The sequence below is a fragment of the Tamandua tetradactyla genome, chromosome 11, assembly GCF_023851605.1.
Source record: "Tamandua tetradactyla isolate mTamTet1 chromosome 11, mTamTet1.pri, whole genome shotgun sequence".
Lineage (NCBI taxonomy): Eukaryota > Metazoa > Chordata > Mammalia > Pilosa > Myrmecophagidae > Tamandua > Tamandua tetradactyla.
The window spans coordinates 23,912,691-23,933,014 of NC_135337.1; the positions used below are offsets into that span (position 1 = coordinate 23,912,691).

At 36.6% G+C, this 20,324-nt stretch overlaps 1 protein-coding gene across 1 annotated transcript in view; it reads right to left on the bottom strand.

Annotated features, from left to right (window-relative positions):
• PLPPR4 (phospholipid phosphatase related 4) overlaps positions 1 to 19,243 on the bottom strand; it is a 46,187-nt gene extending 26,944 nt beyond the window's left edge. The window contains exon 1 of the mRNA XM_077120154.1: positions 18,491 to 19,243. Coding sequence (XP_076976269.1) covers positions 18,491 to 18,568 — 78 coding nt within the window. The 5' untranslated portion in view covers positions 18,569 to 19,243. The remainder of the gene's footprint in view (positions 1 to 18,490) is intronic.
• Between the last annotated feature and the right edge of the window lie 1,081 nt (positions 19,244 to 20,324).

Here is a 20,324-nt window from a genome sequence, read left to right on the forward strand (position 1 = left end):
ATGTAGCCAAGAGAAAAGTGTGAACAAACCTATTTTGATCCAGTAATACAGAGGAGCAGAATTACCGGAAGATTAGGAAAGTGGTTTTTAAAAAGAAAAGATTGATTCTTACAATTATCATCTGCTAAGGAATTTGTGAGTAAAAATAATAGAGTAATTTAAAGAGAAAAATGTATAACTGTTTTAGAATACAGGGCCAACAAAAGAAATGTGCTTTGAAAGATCATGTATCCTAGATAACAATTGGTTATTTTGATGTCAATTTTAAAGAGAAAAATATATAGTGTATATCAATTTTAGTGAAATGTTTTGTGGAATCTATCATGATGTTTATCTAGGTCAGATAGACAACTTATTTTTAGCATGGTGATTATAAGTTTTACTTCTCATTTGGAAGAGTTCACTTTACACCTAGCTTAGAGCTTATTAGATATTTAGTACAGGTCAGAATCATTGTTTTACTTTTTCATAGTCTTGATGAACTTAGAGCCCTTGAAAATCTCTTGAATTTCTGAGAATATAGTCATAAATGGCCAATAGATGTATATACTGTGGATGGCTCCTTCATTTATGTATTTATATTCATTCTTTCATTCAACAAATATCTATTGAGAGCCCCCTAATGCTAGGCATTGCTCTAGGTCCCAGGATTAGAGTTGTGGTAGAACAAAAAGTCCTTGTTCTCATTAAGATATCATTCCAAGTGGAGAAGGCAGACAAGAAATAAAATGTAATATTAGAAAGAATATATGCTATAAAAAAGACCAAAGAGGGGCTGCAGCATTTGAGTGCCTGGGTTGCTATTTTAGTTGAGGGAAGACCTTCCTGAGTAAGTGCCACTTAAATGGAGACTTGGGTGGACAAGAAAGAACTAGCCATATTCTGGCTATTGACTTGAGTATTAATAGATTGTTGTTAGTCAAAAATAGAAGTAAGGGTGGGCTACGGTGGCTCAGTGGCAGAGTTCTCGCCTGCCATGCCGGAGACGTGGGTTCAATTCCTGGTGCCTGCTCATGCTAAAAAAATAAAAATAAAAAAAAGTAGAAGCAGGGTGAAAATAAAAAACTCAACAAATACTTATTGCCTACTTAGAATGTGCTATGCACTATTCTAAGTGTGGAATATAGCAGCAGCCAAAACATCTCATGGAGCTTATCTCCTAGTGGAGGCACGTCTAGTACAGTAGTCTGGGTAAGAGTTGATGGAGGTTTTTACTGGGGTATATTACTGAAGATACAGAGAAGTTGACAGAATTTTGATATAGTTTTGAGGACAGCAATGATAGGACTTGTTGCTATGTTGGTCATCAAAGAAGAGAAAGCAATTAAAGGTTGATTCTAAGGATTTGGGGCTTGAGGAATTGGATCAGTGGTGTCATTTGCTGGCACAAGGGAGACAGGGTAAGCTTGGGTTTGGGGGAGAAGGGATCTAGGGTCCTGTTCTGGAAATATTAAAATTGAGATGCCTCTTAGTTTTCCAAGCACAGTTGCCAAGAAGAGAGCAAGATGAGAATCTGAAATTCAAGAGAGAGTCCAAGGTTGGAAATATCAAGTTTTAAGTCATCGATACGTTAATGATTTAACAGTATTATCCTCACATTTAAAGAACACTTGTACAAAAATTTAAAGTTAAATTATCTTGGTTTTGATATATGTAATGTCACAAGAAGTCAAAGAATGTAATTTAAAAAGATATGCTGGGAACCAATCTTGATACATTCCCCAAATGATATAAAAATGGGAAAATTCAACATTAGTACAATATATCAAAATGAAATTCAAATGGGGAAAAATGTTAGCAGAACAGAGTAATTTCATTAAGGCCTGTGGCACTAAGGAGTTTGCCACAAGTCAATATACAGCAATGAAGGAATTTTCTGCGTCCTCTAGTACAATCTCTAATGATGTTCCATGGTGTTTTTGTGTGTGTGCATTTGTTTTTGTTTTTATTGTTTTGTTTTTTGCCTTATAGCTAATACAAATAAATCTTTTCTTTAAATATTGACAAAATAATAAAAACTGGTAATAATAGCATTAGAGCTTTATGGTTTATAAAATTATCTGTATCCTAATTGTAGCATATGCAGACTAGCCACACTGTACTTCTCAAATTAAATACTTTAACACTTGTGGTAACATTATCGGGAAGAATAGGTCTGGATGAGTCTGCAACATTATTCAAGGTCTGGAAATCCAAACTAGTTTTCACAAATAACAAAGAAATGTGGGTGGATCTGATCCAAATATGTATTCTATAACAGAATTAAGATGTCAAAAAGAGGTCTCTCTGTGTATAAAAACTTGATACATGATAAAGTATCCAATCCCTTGTAAACAATTAAGAAAGAGAAGAAAAATATTGATGATGTAGAACTAGGAAACTTGAAAAAAAAATCATGCTGACCCATAGCTATTGCTTTAGATGGAGTAGTTAGAAAAAAGTATTTGATAAATTTGCCAAAAAAAAAAAAAAAAAAGAAAAGACACTCTACTATCAATGTTTCATGTAAACTGGTTATGTACCTGCTGATTCTGAAAGTAGTAAAACTTTTTAGGAGAGTGTTATATTAATACAGTATCAATTATTCAAAAGCCAAAAATTTTAGCTCTGGTCTGAATAATCAACGGAATATGAAAACTACTTATGTACATACACACATGTACACATACAAAAGGATGTTCACTGTAGCATTTATCTTTATTATAGAGAATTGGAAATCACTCTAAAACCTCAGTAATAGGAAAAAAGATCACTTTAATTTGTTGATTTGGAAAAATATTTATTATGTATACATTAAAACAATTACTGAAACTATACAGCAACATGGAAAATCATTTATTATGTGAAGTTAAGTGAAACAATATAAGATAATGTATGTATAACTACAACCATGTAATATAAGTCTGAAACAGAATATGTAAACATAGAACTAATTTTATTAGCATACTTTTGAGAGCTATTTCAAAAGTGTTTTTGCTATATATATTTTATTATAACCTAAAAAGGAACACGTTAACACAATCATTAAGAAACTTCTCATTTTAATTTTAAAAGTATAAGGAATATCTAACAGACAAGTCATGTTGCAACATACACAGCATGCAATGATAATTTCTGTAGCTCTCTACAGAAAAATACAGAAAATTACATTTAAAATATGGGGACTGCAACATGGCTTCATTTGAGTAATTCTTCTATACCAAATATTTCAGATCTTTGGGAAAAATAAATGTGCTCAAATTAACTCCCAATTACAGAGGAGCTGAGACTCCATAAATGGAGTACAAATGGCTTATGTGGAATGCATAGATGCAAATTGAAACGTGGAAGCATTATGGAGAAGAACCATTTCTGGCCTCAGAACCAAGAGAATCCAGTTTCTCCTCGCATTTATTTCACTAGCTTCTAGTATTTGGGGCAAGTCTCAATCGTTTTGGGCTATATTTCTGCAGAAATAAATAGGCCTCATTCTTTATCAATGTAATGAAGGATTTCTTATCTTGCCATCTAGTTCTAAGATTCTGCATGTAGAGTCATGAATTTAGAAACAGTTTTCTCATTTTTTCCCACATTGTCACTACACTGTACACAGTGGATTTTTCTACCTTTTACCTACTTCACCATTTGTTTTCTCTTCCACAGTGCTTCCAGGGTTATTTTCCCAGAATTCACATCTGATTATGCCTTTAATAGCCCACATTGATAAAAAAAAAAAAGTGCAAATGTTTTAGAATGGCATCTGTGACCTTTCACAATATGGTTTCAAGCTGTCTTTCTTGTTTAATTTTCCACCATACCCTGCATTCTGTACAGACACAGCCTAGTTCCCATTAAACTCGTGCCTTAAAAATCTTCTAGTTTGGGCTTCAAGTCAAATTTTCCAATTCGTTGGCTATAAAAATTGTCCTCATTCTTCCCAGCCGAGCTGGCGTAATTTTTTTTTTTTACTCTGAAAATTTCCCCCATGCTCACCTTTCAGAATTGAAGACTCTTGCCTCATGTACTCCATCTGTAACTGCACTGCAGAACCTGCTACTCTGCCTTGGATTTAGTCATTGTGTATTAGCAGTTTTTGTCCTAAGATCAAGTACTCAAAAGTGAGAACTTTTATATTTACACAGTGTGTGAATGTTTTAGGTGTTCAGTAAATGTTTGCTAAATTTAATTGAAATAAATCAGAAAATTACTATTAAGGAAAGCGAAAACGTGGATGGTTTCTTAACAATATGTAACACTTGTTGAGGACTTAGGAACCAGATACTCTGCTAAGTTTTTAAAATAGATTGCTGTATTCAACCGAAACACCTGATAAAGTAAGTACTACTACTACCCCCAATTTACAGATGTGGGAAGTGAGGCAGAGATAGGTTATATAAATTGCCCAAGGGTCAATAAAAAGGGTAAGTGGGAGCACCCAGATTCCTTTACACAGGTTCTTAAGTCCAGGAAACCTGCTATAAAAACTGCTTTATTGGTGGTTCTCAACCTGCTTTCCTCTTCGATGCCACCATATGGGCAGCAATTCCCAAATGGAAAGAGGATGTTGTAGGTGCTAATGTGCCTTAAACACTTTTTCTCCCTACTTCTTCCATATCACTCGGATATGAAAATACTTATTTTGCTCTTGTGTAAGATTTATCTTTTCTAGAGCCCATTTTACTCAGTCACTAAAAATAGAAGTTATTGAGAATCAACTGAAACTTAAAAAGAAAAGATATTTATTGAGTCTTTACTTAGAAATTCCTGCCCACCACCCCACAAATTATCTAATTTAATTCTCTCAATCACCTTCGAAAATACTATCCACATTTTAGGGTAAAGACCCTGCCCCAAATGAGTTAAACAGCATGCCTAGTTTCTAAGTGGCAAGGCAGTTGAAACCTGATCTGTCAGTTTCTCGAAAGCATGCACCCCACTACTACGCTGTGCTGCCACTCCACCATATGCTGCCATCTGGCACTAGTCTGACACTTTTCAGGAAAGATGGCCTCAGGCTTCAGTGGGAATGCCAGCTTCAAGGACAGAAGATGGCCATGTGTGCAACGGGTTTAGGTGGCACCAAGACTGAACGGCTGGTATGCATTTTCAGGTCACACTCTTATTGTCATGGAACTCCAAGATACTTAAGGCTCTGCCCTGTGTGGCGTATCCAAACTTGTTTTTACTTTATTTTCTGTATTATCCTAAGAACCTTTAATTATATTTTGGATTTTGCGGTTTGCTTTTACCTTCATTTCTGATTTCCCTAGTGAATGGCTTCTAATATAAAATATCAGGAACTGGGACACGAGATATTTAAGGCTCCAGATTCTTTACTGTCTGTAATGCTTCCTTTGGATTGCATCTTCTCACTGCACAGAAATCTCCACGTATGGCTCTATTGTAGAAATTGTCTTATGGGATGGCAGTTCCTTTACTTTTCTCTCTCCTATTCAATGTCATGAACCTTGAGAGTAGAAAAATTGTCTCATGCACCTCTGTATCCCCATTGTCTAGTGTAAGGAAGGACTCAATGTACTGGTTGTCTTCAATGTTGAACACATTTATATGTGTATATAGGTATAAAAATGTGTGTGTGTGTGTATATATATATACATGAATGGTTTGAAAAGAGATGCCAAATATTTAGACAATTCTTGTAGTGCAGTAAACAGGAGAACAAAACCCAGTTAATTTCTACCATAAGAAAATAGTTCCAATTTTGAAATTCTGGTATTCTATTGAATTTGTTAGCATTGAAGAACATAAGAAACTCAAATTGGGTCCTCCAAATAGCAATGGTAATTAATAAGGAAAAACTACCAGACTTAAGATATATGTTAGGTCTAATGGGATAAATTTGTTCTAAGTATTTATGACTGAATATGAACTACACCTTTACAGCTCTAAAAAGATTAATTACAGTCACTCAGTGATCTAATGGTAAAGACTAAAATAATGATGAAAGGCTGTTTTACTACCTGAATATTGATCTAGCATTCAGCTTGAGGTAGTAGGCTTTGTAATCATCAGCCCAAACCTCAGGCACTAAAGATTTGCTCTTCTCACTTAATTAGACACTGAAGTATGTGCATTGTCTTGGAAAGCATTTTGTTCTTCAAGCCAAATTAGAGAATAAGACCTGGGGCAGGGGCATATATTTCAATTGTTACATGTAATTGCCTTTAAATCCTTTCTACAAGCTGTCATTTCTTTTCCATTAGAAAATACAGCTAACTTTCAAAAATGTGGATACTAACAGCAATTTGATGTTACTAATATTTGCCAGGCACTATTTAAAGTTATCTACATGGAATAACTCATGTAAAGTTACAATACCCCTTTGATGAAGATGCTATTATTATCTCCATTTTATAGATGAAGAACTAGAGGCACAGAAGGATTACATGATTTGTATTAGGTTATACAGATCACTAGTTGGATTACAAACTCAAACAAATTAGCTCATGAATACATTTGTATAACTGTTATACATACGGTTCTTCCAAGAATTTCTGCCACTGACATATGCTTTCCTGTAGATATTGAGAAATAGAAAAAATAAAATCATAGGAAGTGCACCTTTTCTTTAGATCTTTTGAATGTCACCATACTATTTCTACTGTGAGTGGTACTGTGCATATATTTTGGTTTCCTGAATAAAAGGTAAGATCTTCATTTACTCAGACTGAATAAGCATACTCACTTTTAGGGGGACTATTTTATTCATAAAGACAAGGCAATAGGTTTTCATCTGAACAATATTTCAAAGGGAGTACATATTACCTTTGGGGTCTAATACATATTTCTTAATACCAAACGAAAAGGGAATAAAGGAAAAAAAATACTGCCTTTACAGTAATGTCAGGAAAATAAAACGTAACTAAGAAGTCTATATTTGAGATATGCTATATGGAAAAAGAGGCACATATTTCTAATTTTGAGATCTAGTATGACATATATTCTCTGTTCTCAAAATAATTGAATTAGAAATCATCAATATGTTGAAAATATGTTTGAATTAGAAATCATCAATATGTTGAAAATATATTTTCAAGTTGCTTAACAAACTCAGGTACCAATGTATCCTTATACCATGTTATACAAGCATTTATAACAGTTCAATAATTTTTTATTATATAATCAAATTATTTAACAAATATTTATTGAATGTATATACTGTGTTTAATGCATTTTATTTGGCTTATAAATTATATAGATAAGATATTTAAAATCTAATTTTGGAGATGAAAACCTAGCCACAGATCATGAGCCCCTCTCTCTTTCAGCCTTGTCTCCTGCAAACTTAGATGCATATCTAGCTGACCTTCAAGATTGAAGATTTTCTAGTGCTATCTAAGACCTTATTTACTTGAATGTTGCTTTTCAAAGTGATAAATGCACATTAAAGATATCAAAGGTGGACTGTTAATGCGGGACATTAGTAACTTCTATCTTCTAAGATCCTAGGCTCTGTTTAAATAATGTATAATTGTATTATTTGTTTCACTGTTAGATGCATCAAGAAACTATATACAATGTAACATGTAATACAAGCACACTGACAAACAAGAACATCTTATTTCTAAAGGCTTAAATGAATAAATCTAACTATAATAGTGAGTTTCTTGACCAATGCAAGTACCTGATAAGATAAGTGGTTTGAGTCAAGGGTCAATGATATAAATAAATATAAATAACTCAATTAAAGCTCTCCCTCACCTAGCCTTGAGAGAGCTGGTGTTCACCAGCAGGGACCATGCACAAATCCTTGGCAGGTGGTCCAATTAGAATAGAAGGCACTGCAGACTGGAGGAACCTATAAGCAATGTTTTACAAATGGTGAAATTTTTTAAATCAACTTCCCCAACTTTCAAGGAATAGCCATGACATTAAAAGTTTATTTGACCCTTCTCAGAAGCTGAACTTTGAGCACCCCAACTTGCTCTTAGAGAAGGAGATGCCTTTGTCTCACTACCCAAGCTCAAGCTCAGTCTCTCTGTTATGCTACACAGCCTCTTCTTAGACTGGAAATTGCTGTCTTCGCTGTGATTTTTAATGAGGCCTAGAAAATGAAGAAAAGGCATATTTTTTGGCTGCGAAGGAAAGATTGTAGGGCCAGGACAAAACTCACTAAGGTTTTTGTGCTTCTTGGGGTCACCTCCTATGCGCCACTTACTATCTCTTCCTTCTCTACTTTGCCGCCTTGACATCTGCAGTCTTAGGAAGGTGGTGCGGCTGGTGTGAGAAGAAAGAACAGGAGCCCATTCAGACAGGTGGACTGTGAGCTTTGAAATGAAGAGTGGTTAGAAGCTTTTTATAGCACCACAGAGCCAGCATCTTCTATGAGGTGCTGCACTTGGCTCTTCTTGCTTATGTTGGAACATACACCTGTATACTGAAGTCTTGGTAACTTCTTCATTGTTTCTGGACAGGATTACAAAGGTCAACTTCAGGTCAGCCAGAAAATACTGAGGCTAAGATCAAGGCCAAAGCTGAATTACAGATCTAGGTTCTATCTCCTTATCTCAATTAATTAAGTTGCTGTATTTCTTGATCAACACAGCAAATAAAGCAGCACAATCTTACTGATAGCCTACTAATTGCTCCCTGCTTTTATTTTCCTCTAGATCCTGGATTTAAAAACTGAGTAACAAGAGGAATCTACTAGTCAGTAGAACCCAAACTATCCATTAAATAACCATGTAGGTCTGAGATGTAAATATCAAAGAACACACCATAATTAAATATTTTTTTCATACGTGTAAAATTCAGCTGGAAGCTAGAAACCAAATAAGATCTTGAGGTAGAAGAGTTTTCAAAAATTCCTCACTCTATAACAGACAGCTTATATAGATTGCTGCCCAACTGTTATGAGATTTCCCCAAAAGGACAAACTTTATAATCTATGCTAAGTCTTTACTGTTTGAAGTTCTCCCTGCTTTAATGGACCAACTCTCAGTTGCTTCAAAACAAAGCTTCCAAATTAACACCCAAGAGGCAAAAAATTGTTTAGGGTGTAATCCAACCACCCTAAAGAGAGAATCCAAATAAATCATCCTAATAGCCTAAATGAGGCCACTTATTCCCAAAGTTGGATTATTCTTTGATTCATTCATCATTTTGTGGAGAGTATACTTTACCCCATATATCTTCAAACGGACACATGAAAAGATATGTAATTTGCACCAGGCAGAACTTACTGTTAAATTCATGTGTGGTAGTATAAAAATCTGAAAAAATGAGACTGTCAGGGTCTCACAAAGTATAGCCCTAATATCTTTGGAATTTGGATAGACCGTAACGTGTTACACTAGTAAATTGTAAATTCTCAGTAAATGTGAATTTACTCCATTGACTAGGTCAAGTAATGGCACTTAAGGCTGATGGTCTCCACTGTGTGTGCGTGTACTTCTATCAGTTAAAAATGACCATGCATTCTATTGTGTTATGTTTATGCATTTATAATTATAATGAATTATTTTCTATCATTGCATGCATATTATAAAGCATATCTAAATGTGTGATACAAAAACAAATAAGGAAAATAAACCCCCTTCCAGGATCTTTACTTTCAACAAGATAGGTGGGAATGGTTGGATATGGGTAAGTGGGAAAGAGAAAATATATTCACTAGCAACTGATTATACATTCAAAACTGTAAGTCATATTAGATAATTTGTATAATAGTCATGGAAATTTGGATGAAACCATAATATTCCTGCAAATGAGGAATCTGAGGTTTGGAGAAAGTGAGCTACTTGTCCAAGATCACAAAGCTATTAAGTAGACCATGTGACAAAAAACCCTACCTTCTTTTAATAGAGAAAAAAAAATGGATATCTAATAGTTTGTTCTGTTATAGACACAAAAATATCGTCTTTATTGGCATGTGTGTGTTATGTAACTAAAATGGTTTTCTATGGGAACTGACATAATAAATTCTTTGCTTCAACAATGCCTCTCTTTGAAGTCGCGAATATCAGACAATATATGGGTATGCCCTAGATCATAAAATGAGCGTGAGTATAATTAAGCAATGAGGACTCATATAGAACTTGGAGATTGATTCAATCTTCAGTTGCTCAAAAATCCACAAGACAGAGCAATGTGTCTAATGGGGCATTCATCAACACTTATTTTTTTATAAATAACAATGTCTCTACCAGCAGCAAAAAGAAAGTTAATGAAAAATTATGTTTAGATTATTAGTGCTGTTTTATTGCATCTGTTCAGTGAAAATTTATTGCAAGTCTACTGTGTTCTAGGAACTATGCCAGTAATGGTTTCATTTTATTTCCATTAATGTACACAAAGCCGTGCAATAAGCAATCAATAGATATTTATTTAATGAATAAATGAATTGCTATAAAAGTGCAAATCAGATTACACCTGGAAATTCATTTTAGCATTCTTTATTGGAAACTACTTAATATAAGATTGGCTTCTTTTGGATTCTGTCCATGAGATATCAGTTTCTGAAGCATGACTATTACTTTATTAAACGGCAGCTTTACCTCTAAGGTAACCCCACAGTATAGGTTTTTGGGGACAGCATTAAATGATAGACAATATCTGTACATATTTCCACTAACCCCAAACCAAACAACATTCTGTTAAACATAATGATGTTTTATTTTCCATTTCCACAAAACATATTGATCTTAATTGCCCATAGTTCCCCTTCTTTTTTTTGTATGTTGTATGGCAGGGTCACATTTTGTTCTTTTCCCATGTGAGTGTCCATTACTGCAGCACCATTTGTTGAATTTTTTTGTTTGTTTGTTTTTGTTGGTTTCTTTGTTTGTTTGGAAAGTGCATGGGCTGGGAATCGAACCCTGGTCTCCTGCATGGCAGGCGAAAATTCTACCACTGAACAACCCTCACACCCCCTCCCCATTCTTTTTATTTTATACCTGAATGGTCTACGTCTCTTTCAGAAGACTTGAATATAAGCCAACCTATTAACAGCAAATAAGATGCAATTATCCTCCTTTATATTGATTGACATTGTTTTGTGATTAAAAAGCAACCAACCAAACAAAAAAGGAGAGCAAGTGAAACAGTAATGGACCTAACGGGCAATTGGTTCAGTGTCTAATTACTGACAGGGAAAACACTTCAACATTAATTATGTTAAAAGTTACATTTCTGTCCTTGGAACCCACATTCCAAACTTCGCTTGACCATTAGGGAATTAGTCCATCTCACAGTTATCTGGAAGTACATTTCTCAGCTTATTCATTCTAGAAGAAACTATAGAAAGCTGCAATGCTCATATTTAAACCCTCCACAGTTTATATACAAACATTTTTTTTTTCCCTGTGGCCAAGATGGGAGAATGGCATTCCTTGGGTTTTAGGCAAGTTCTTGGACATCTTTGGGCCTCAGTGACTTAATCTGTGACAAAGTTAATACCTACTCTTCTGCTGTGCTGAAAGAATCACATGAGATAAAGTACTGAAAACAGTACATATATCTGCTATGGATAATTCAAAAATACATTGCTACTGGTGATGTCAATTACCTTCTTATATCTTTCAATGCTTCCTCTTGTCTTTGCTGTCTGAGACCTAATGTAAAGGGAAGCAGTTTTACATTATAGGAGGACAATTTGGTTGTAAGAAAGAGAGCTATCACTTCCATTCCCCGGATTTTTAGCTGTACACATGTTTTTCCAAGGGTCAAACAATTTTGAAAATCCATTCATAATTATGATTATAATTATGAAATCCATTCATAATTATTTTCACATGTTGCTTTATGCAATATGACTGGCATAAAATGTGTATCACAGGTATTTAGATACCAGCTTCAAACAGCTAACATGATTTGTTCACATATAGAATTAGAATGGCCCGTATTTTAAATGTTGAAATTCAGAGGGAAACTTTCTAATATGAGGAACTCTAGAAATAGTAATAATTAAGAAAGAGCTTTAGAACAGGAGCCAGGAGGCCTAAGCTATTCCTGATCTAAAATTAACCCAAGTTTGACAATAGGTAACTCAGTTAACCTTTCTGAGCCACAATTCTTTCTTATGTGATAGCAAAAAGGAGGCAAACCAGATGACCTTTCAGGTCTCTGACAATTCTTGGAGTTTTGTTAAATTTAATTCTGAAAAGCCATTTCTTCACTTTTTATTTTTGCATATAGAATAGTGTTTGAGAAATAACCTATGCTATATACATATACAGAGAGCAAATCTGTTTGCTGTAATAGTCCCAATATGAAAAGCGATGATATATGCCAGAAATGCCTTTTTATTTAACAAGCCAGATTAGACAACCCAAATGCCTAAAGAGGTTTCCATAGTTTGTTCATAGGTTGCTCCCTTGTATGTTTGTTTGTTTGGCATTTGCTCAGATCATCTACTGTCTCCTGTTTTTCTCTTAGTCCTCCTTGGCCTCACCTTTCTCTATTTCTATTATCTCTTCAGGATTCTTTCCTCCACCCTCTATCATTCTTGAAGACCTACAGATTCTACTTTCCTAACCTCCCAAGTCTTTCCTGAACCTCTACTCACAGACCTTCATCAGGCTATACTGGAGACTAATGGGGGTCGTTTGTACTTTCCCAAAGCAGCATCTTCTCAGATGACATCTATACACCTACGTCAGAATTAAATCAGTTACCACAAGTGAAGAGGGCACTAAAAAAGCCACGTTCGGTAGCTGGATGAAGAAAAACTCAATTCCATAACTTAGATGAAGCCCCAACCAGACAGCTTCCAAATACATGCTCTCAGATACCACATAGTCTAAGTAAGTCATGGCAGAAGCAGGTGTCTACCTTTGACTTCATTATTAATTTTAACATTGGAAGTATGTATGAAGCGAAGCGTTGTAATATAAGAACAAGATGGATGGGCAAGCATTCAAATCCTTAGTATCCCTGGATATTTAGCTCTCTGAAATATAATTTACTGATCTAAAAATAAAGATAATAATACCTTCTTGGTAGGGTAATTCTCAGAACTAAAGATAAATGTATGCAGAGGGTCTGTCATACAAAGGAGGCTTGAAAATTCACTTATTGTTTTAAATCATCACTACTATTGGCATCATAATCATTGTTAACATCTCTTTGAAGATAGTAGAATAAGATTTTTTCCAGTGAGGAAAAAGAACATATTAAGTGACTTGGCTAGAAGACACTGTAAGACAGTGAAGAAGCCAAGGAACAGAATATAATTCCCTAATAGCAGATCCTATGTTCAATGTTTGGTCGTGGTACTTGTGGAAATGTCCTTATTTAACTCTATGCTTATAATTTATAAATATATTTTCTCTTTATTTTTTCTTTTTCATCAAAGTACTCTAAGGACAAGGCATTGTGACTAAAATAGGAGGAGAGATATGCCAGCTCATCGCAGTTGGCTGGGCTTGGAGTGCTTCCTTGAGCAGACTGCCCTCCTATGCAATCTAGAAAAGGAAAAAAAAAATCTTCAGCTACTATTTTGGTATATACAACATAGGCATGTCATGATTTTATCCTTCCTACTGGTGTTAAAGTTTATGTAAAGGGAAATAAGCTTGCTATATTTCACAGCAAGAAGATCAAATGGGTTATATAATCTTCATGTGCAACCAGCACTATAATGGAAATCCTATGAACTAAAGTTTGCTACAATCAAGAATCTGTGGATACTTTCCAGTGGGAAGGAAACAAAATTTTATTAAGAGAATTAGCCTTTATCAAGATATCGCAGTCAAGACATGGTGTTCAGACTGAACTAATCAGAGTGTCTTTGCTCAAACAAAGGTTTTTTGAAGTTTTCCTGATAGGATGGCAATAGTATAACAATGGGTTCTATTTCTGAAAATGCTGTCTAGTTACTAACACTATAATTATTAACCTGCAATAACAAAATCCTGCAACATATAAAGTACAGCATTTAAGCTAATTAAAACTCTCTATATAATTTCAATTCTGTTGAGTTTGTAATATTCTGAATCCTGAATGCTTCAGATACCATTATTTTATGCTGATTGGGAGAGATATGAAATTTCAGTTCTTTGTATTTGTTTACCTATGTGCACATTTGTGAATAAATTGCAATGAATTTCAAACTCCTATCTCTATCCATAGCCCTGTGAAAATATGCAATGTATATAGGTCAAACATAACTCTTCTACCTCTATCAGGTAAACATCAGATTAATAAAAAGTATATCATAAAACAATGTTTAAATGAAAAGAAACTCTTTCCTATTTCTTTTTTTATATTGAGAATTTATATCTTTTCAGCTTCAAAGGTAATTTATCATTTGTTTACTTTTCATATTGAATCCATGTGAATTCATGCCTTTGAACTAAAGAGAAGAAAATTGTGAGTCTGAGTACAGGTGGAACATAAGCTTGATATAAAGGAGATACATTAAGTGCACAGACAGCCTCGTCACATTTAATATTAGGTTATTAAGCTTGAAAGAGCCTTTTACTAATTCTAGGTGTGCTGCTGGCTGCAATTGCTGTAACTGATACAGCCATCATTTGGAGAGTGTTTTGGAACTTTAAATGCAAGAGAAACCTTTTCTTCAATGGAAGATTCCTTTTTACCTGCCTATTTATTCAATCTGATAATACCTTGGATGTGCTTAGAGAGTGCTTTTTGCAAGGTGACCTTTCTTTTCCCAAGTTTGATAATATCATAATTATCAAAATTATTCAGAAAGTGAGGTACTTGGAAATCATCAAGTACTTTTCAAATAACCATGCAAAATTGATCTATATAATCACTGTCAACCATAAATCCTTTTATCAACAAACAACTGATAATAAAAACTTGTAAGAAAAATTAATTCTGTATGTTAATATTCGCAGAACATCAAGTCTGATGAACTGGGAAAAGGTTGGTTGATTTGAGTGGTGGAATATCTCATCCTAGTGACCACAGGTATATAATAAGAGATGCTCTGACACGCTGCAAACAAGGGCACTAGCCGCCAACTAATGAGCCAGCACGGGGAATATACGCTGCCCACCACTTGGTGCTTGGAGGCTCCCTGGGGAGGTGGGGGGAACCTATGTAAAGAAGCTAGTCTATTGCCGAGAAAAACAGCATCATCTTTGTCAACGTGTCCTTACCTTAGACAGGAGCTTCCCGTTCTCACCTGTGAGAAAACATAGCGAGTCACTTTGCCTATGTGAGTATGCTTTCAAAAAATTGAGAGGCAGTTATTGCAAGGGATCAAGAGCATGAGCTCATTAATGACCAGTTCTGCCTCACTTTGATTTGTAAACTCATACAAGTGGTTTAACTGTGAGTTTCAGTTTCTTCTTTAAAACATGGATGGTAGTGGTCTCTTTCTTAAAAGGATGCTTTAGAAACTAAACAAGATGGTGCATGTAAAATATTTAGTTTTATTATTGGTATATAGTAAGTGTTCCATTAATGATTGCTATTATTATTGCACAAATTACAAATAGGGCTCCATTCCCTCCATTCGTGCCCATCAATACAGGTTCCACTTCCCTGAAGGTATACGTCAGGAAGACTCTGGAACCCAACTTGTTCTAGAAGTTGAGGAGGTGGTGGCTTCTTCTGAGTAGTGAGAATTCTCAAAATGGACCTGGTCAGGACTTGATCCTTTAAGATATTCCTAGAAGTAAAATCGTTCCTTTTAGGTAAGGGGCAGTGATAGGAGGTGAAGGGAACTAACACAAACTGAGTGAAGTGCAAACCATATCTCAGGAACGATGCTTGTTGTCTTACTTGCTTTAGCCTCATAATGTATCCTGAAGGATGGGTATTATCATTTCTTTTTCGCAAATGAAGAAACAAAGGATGAGAGAAGTAACTTTGTCATAATTATTCAATTAGGATATGGCTCAGGTAGGTTTTGAACCAGGTTAATCTGACTCTAAGACCCAGGTTCTTTCCAGTAGACTGTACTACATTTTTTCTTGCTATTATTCAGTCTAAATTGTTTCTGGCCTTTGATCTGAAGGAAGGTTTTTCCCTTCAGTTTCCCAGAGGAAGTTTCTTCATATCTCATGTCTATCATGAGCTTCTTACAAAAAGGAAAAGTTTAAATTGGCCATAGCTTCACTGACTTAAGACCCCCAGATACATGGTTCTGTCCTTAAGATCTGGTCCTTTTAGTCCTGTTTTGTTGCTTAATTTATGGTCTGTAATAACAGAAAAGGTTTGAAATAATGTGCTTTGGGTTAATATGTGATGGAAACAAATTCATCCATGTTTCATTTTCAATTTTGAGTTATGGAGGCCTTGAGAAACTATGCTGTAAAGCAATATAACATTATCCTAGAACATTTTACCAACACATTAATTCGTTATATTTATTCTTCATTCAAAAGAGATGTAAAGCTCGTTCTCTCAGGCCTCAGCATGAGTTATTCCAAAAGAACTCTGTAGTGTCAACCGATTAAATAATTGGTGTACTAATATCTCCTATTTTCTGGGGGCTCTTCAGTGGTTCATCCTGCTTTTAAGTTTCAGGAACATAATTTGCTATCCAGTTTTGTGGCTCTCCTTTGAGATCCGTTACCGCAAGACATTGTGTTATATATGCACATTCAGACTCCATTAATTGTTCTACAGCTATATTTCACAAGAAGAAGATCAAATAGGTTATATATTTTGGGAATTCATAGAGAATATCTGAATGGGTCAAATGAATGTAACGAATTTTGGATGTTTCTACTTATGGAAAGAAGTCACATTTGTGAGATGTTTGTTCCTAGAGAGACACTTCAAATGCATCATCAGGTATTTTTCCCTTTAAAATTCTAGATTAAGCCGCATGGTCACCTGTTAAAGGTATCGCAAAGGTACACATCTCAATTCTTTAAAAGCATGTCCTTAATTCTCTGTTTGCCTTCTCTTTCACAAGTACTTTCCTTGGAACCAGACAGCTTCAATCCACATGTGATCAGCTGCTGGCTGGCCTCATGTGTGCTGCTTCTTAGAGGTGGAACCCAGGAATTACCTATTTTCACCTAGGTAAATGCAGAGACTCAAACAGGAATTGAAAGTGCTTTGTAACAAAACACAGAGGACTAGCAATGCAACAAGTGGCCTGACAGGAATTAACCTGAGGGCAAGTATCCAACTATTCGTTTATCCTTTTTTCATAGTGAGAGCTTTTGCTGTACACAATTTTCTTGAGAAAGCTCTTTATCATCTTTCATCAAAATTACCTAAACCCATGTCCTCAGAATCCTCTGTGGAAAGAGGAAGGATAAAAATAAATGAATCAATTAATTATTCTAAATTAGCAGGGCTGATTTTTTTCTTCATTTCTTTGGCTCATGGATAGTCACTCATTTTGAGACTTATGCAAGTCTCAAAAGACTTACACCTTTTTTAAAACTGAAATCATTTTAAAAATTTATCATGCCTAAAGGAACTGGCAAATACACTGCTAGTTCTAAGAACAGGCAATGTCCCTTCCCCCAAATTATAAGGCAGTCACTATTTTTCACCACAGATTAGACTCACAATCATGAAGTATAGCAAACTACTATCTCTATCTGGAAATACAAAACCTCCATGTTTGGCTGGAAAGATAGCCAAGGAAAAATATTTATGATTCAGCAACAGTCTTAAAAATTCTCTATACAACCCAAGCTCTAATTATGCAGAACACAGTAAAATACCTAAAATATTCCGATTCCCCAAACCTATCCAATACTTCTCTTTTCTACCTATGTTTTAATAAACCTCTTACTTAAAAATGTCTTCCTATTGCAGTGAATCACAATGCATGGAATCACTGTACCTGTCAATCTTTATAAACCTCCCATAAATTGTTTCTTCCTCAAATATTGCATTTCTATAAGTTAACTGTTCATTATAAATACATATACATGTAAATTACTTATATGTAAAGCTGCTCAGCATAGAATAAATGCACGTATACAAATCATGTAAAATCAGACGATATCATTTATTAATTATTTTTCATCCAGGAAAAGGGCCAGTAGATTAGTGTCTAGAGAGGCAGACCCAAATTTAGAAGCAGATGCAAGCACCATAGAAATAATAAATTTTTTTTGGAATAAAAGCAATCAATAATCCTAATGGTATAAAAGCACCCCTAACTCTCACACACACAGGACATGGCTTGTGTGCACTTGAATTCTCACCACAAGCTCACACAGTCCTAGATCTGCACTCCGTATCCTGAAAACACGAATTCCTACATAGAGGCATCATGGCCCCTCAGGGGCACTGACAGCAAACACACGCAGGGAGCTAGACCCACATTCACACAGGTATCCCAACCCTGCCTCCCAGCAGCAACACCTCAGGTAGGAAGCACCCCGGCTGACAAGGAATCACAATCACACTCCCACTCACAATCACGCTCCGGGTAACTAGCGAGGTACCTGGGGGATGGAGGGTCAGGCTTTGGGGGACAGCTGCGCCCCCCACCTCCCACCCCCCGGCACGGTCTCCGAACCCCAAATACTGTCCAGAAGCCGAATAGGCTCCGGAGCTGCCCAGAGGATCTGCATTACGCCAGGGCGGTGGGCCAACTTACCTCGACAAAATAAAAACAGGGCAGGAGGGTGACGCTGTCCTTGATCACTTTGCCCTTTGGCCTCTCCTTCGCCGACATCCCGGCTGCCTGCCCGGGGCTGCGTCCTCCCCCGGGCTAGGTGTGCACCGCGCCGCCGAGGCGAACTGCCTCCTCCAGCCGCAAGCGCCGGGCGCCGCTGATGTCACATTCCCCGCGGGCACCGCTGGAACCAGCGCGCTGCATGCAGCGCCCCCGCCTCTGCCCGCCCCTCTTTGCAGCAGCTCAGCGGTTCCCTGAGCAGACCGGTCTTTTTCCTCCCCTACGCTGGTTCAACCAGTTACGTTTTGCTCTGGGAAGAGATGTCCTGCTCCTTCCTCCAAGCTGTTGCTGCAATGGCTTCTCCTCCCTGGTACCCGTTCACTGCTCTCAGCGCTCTGAAGGCTTAGGAGCTTGACGTCAAGAATCGGAAAAGGGGGACGCACTCCTGGTTTCTGCAGCAGCCGGGCTGAGAGGCTCAGTCGCCTACTCCCTGTTGGACAATCCTCTTATTTCGCTCCAGGAACGCCAACTTCAGTATTGCTGGAGAGCAGAAGTCCAGTTGCTGTGCACTCACCCACAAGGAGGACAAATCGGTCTACCTGTGCGAAATTAAAACTTGGAACCGGCACTAAAAAGTAGGCGGTGGTCGGAACTCATTGAAGGCCCTTTGTTATGCAGGAATGGCCACCCCTTCTGAGGATTCCCTGCGGAAGTGATTCCCTGGCTCCCTCTGGGAAAGGATACTTTAATACTTCACTGTACTAAAGGAAGCAGATGTGTGAATACACAGGGAATGGGTATTCTCACTGAGCCCAAAGGTTAAGAAGTCTTCTAACCTCACAATCACACCCCCAGAACAATGCCAGCTTTACAATGATAGCCCTAAAAAGAAGCTCTTCTTCAGACATTACAAATCTACATGATGTCCTTCACTTATTAGGTGCTGTGCTTGGTGCTCTCAACATTGTGATTATTTGAGCCACTCAGAAGTTATCATGTAATACAGAGTAGAAAAACACCCAGGAAATACAAAACACTGTCTTCTATTAATAAAAATAGCCCATTGCCATGATCTCTTGCTTCATGCCATTTCTAACATCTCCAAAGTCTCCATTTCAAACCTCTGACCACTAATTATCACCCAGATTTCCAGCTCACTTTTTTGGTTGCTGCTTTGATAGGACTTGGGCATTATGTGGACTGATCTGATCCATTAGCTATACATAGCATTGCCACTGCCACTTCAGGCTCTCATTTTCCTCCTTTATCAGACTTGGATTCTAGAATCCATCAGTATAATCACAACCCACACTTAAACCTCATCCCCACTACCTTTTCATCATACTTGCCTGGCAGAACCTGTCACAGTTTAACACCATTTTCTGTGGTTGGAGGAAAACACAACTGCATGGTCTCACATTAATTTCATCACAACAAACTTCAATGAGGCTCTGCTACCCCACAATCCTAGTATTTTCCCATGGTCATTTCGTTTTCCCACTCTCGGAGGACAAACTTACTCCTTCTCATCTCTTCTTAAATCTCCTCATTCTTGGCTCATGACTTCAGATCTTATTTTGCTCTCAAAAAGAAGTATTCAGAAGAGAACTATCTCATCTTCCAAAACTGGTTACTTGCCCTGCCTCATTCCCTTCCCTCCACAGCCACCACCATCTCTTGCCTATACTGCCACAGGAGCCTCCTACTTCTTTCAACTTTCACCCTCGCCAACCCGGTAGCCTGTAATCCATTCCCTACACAGGAGCCAGAATCATCTTTTGAAAATGAGATCCAATTGTTTCATTTCCCTGCCCAA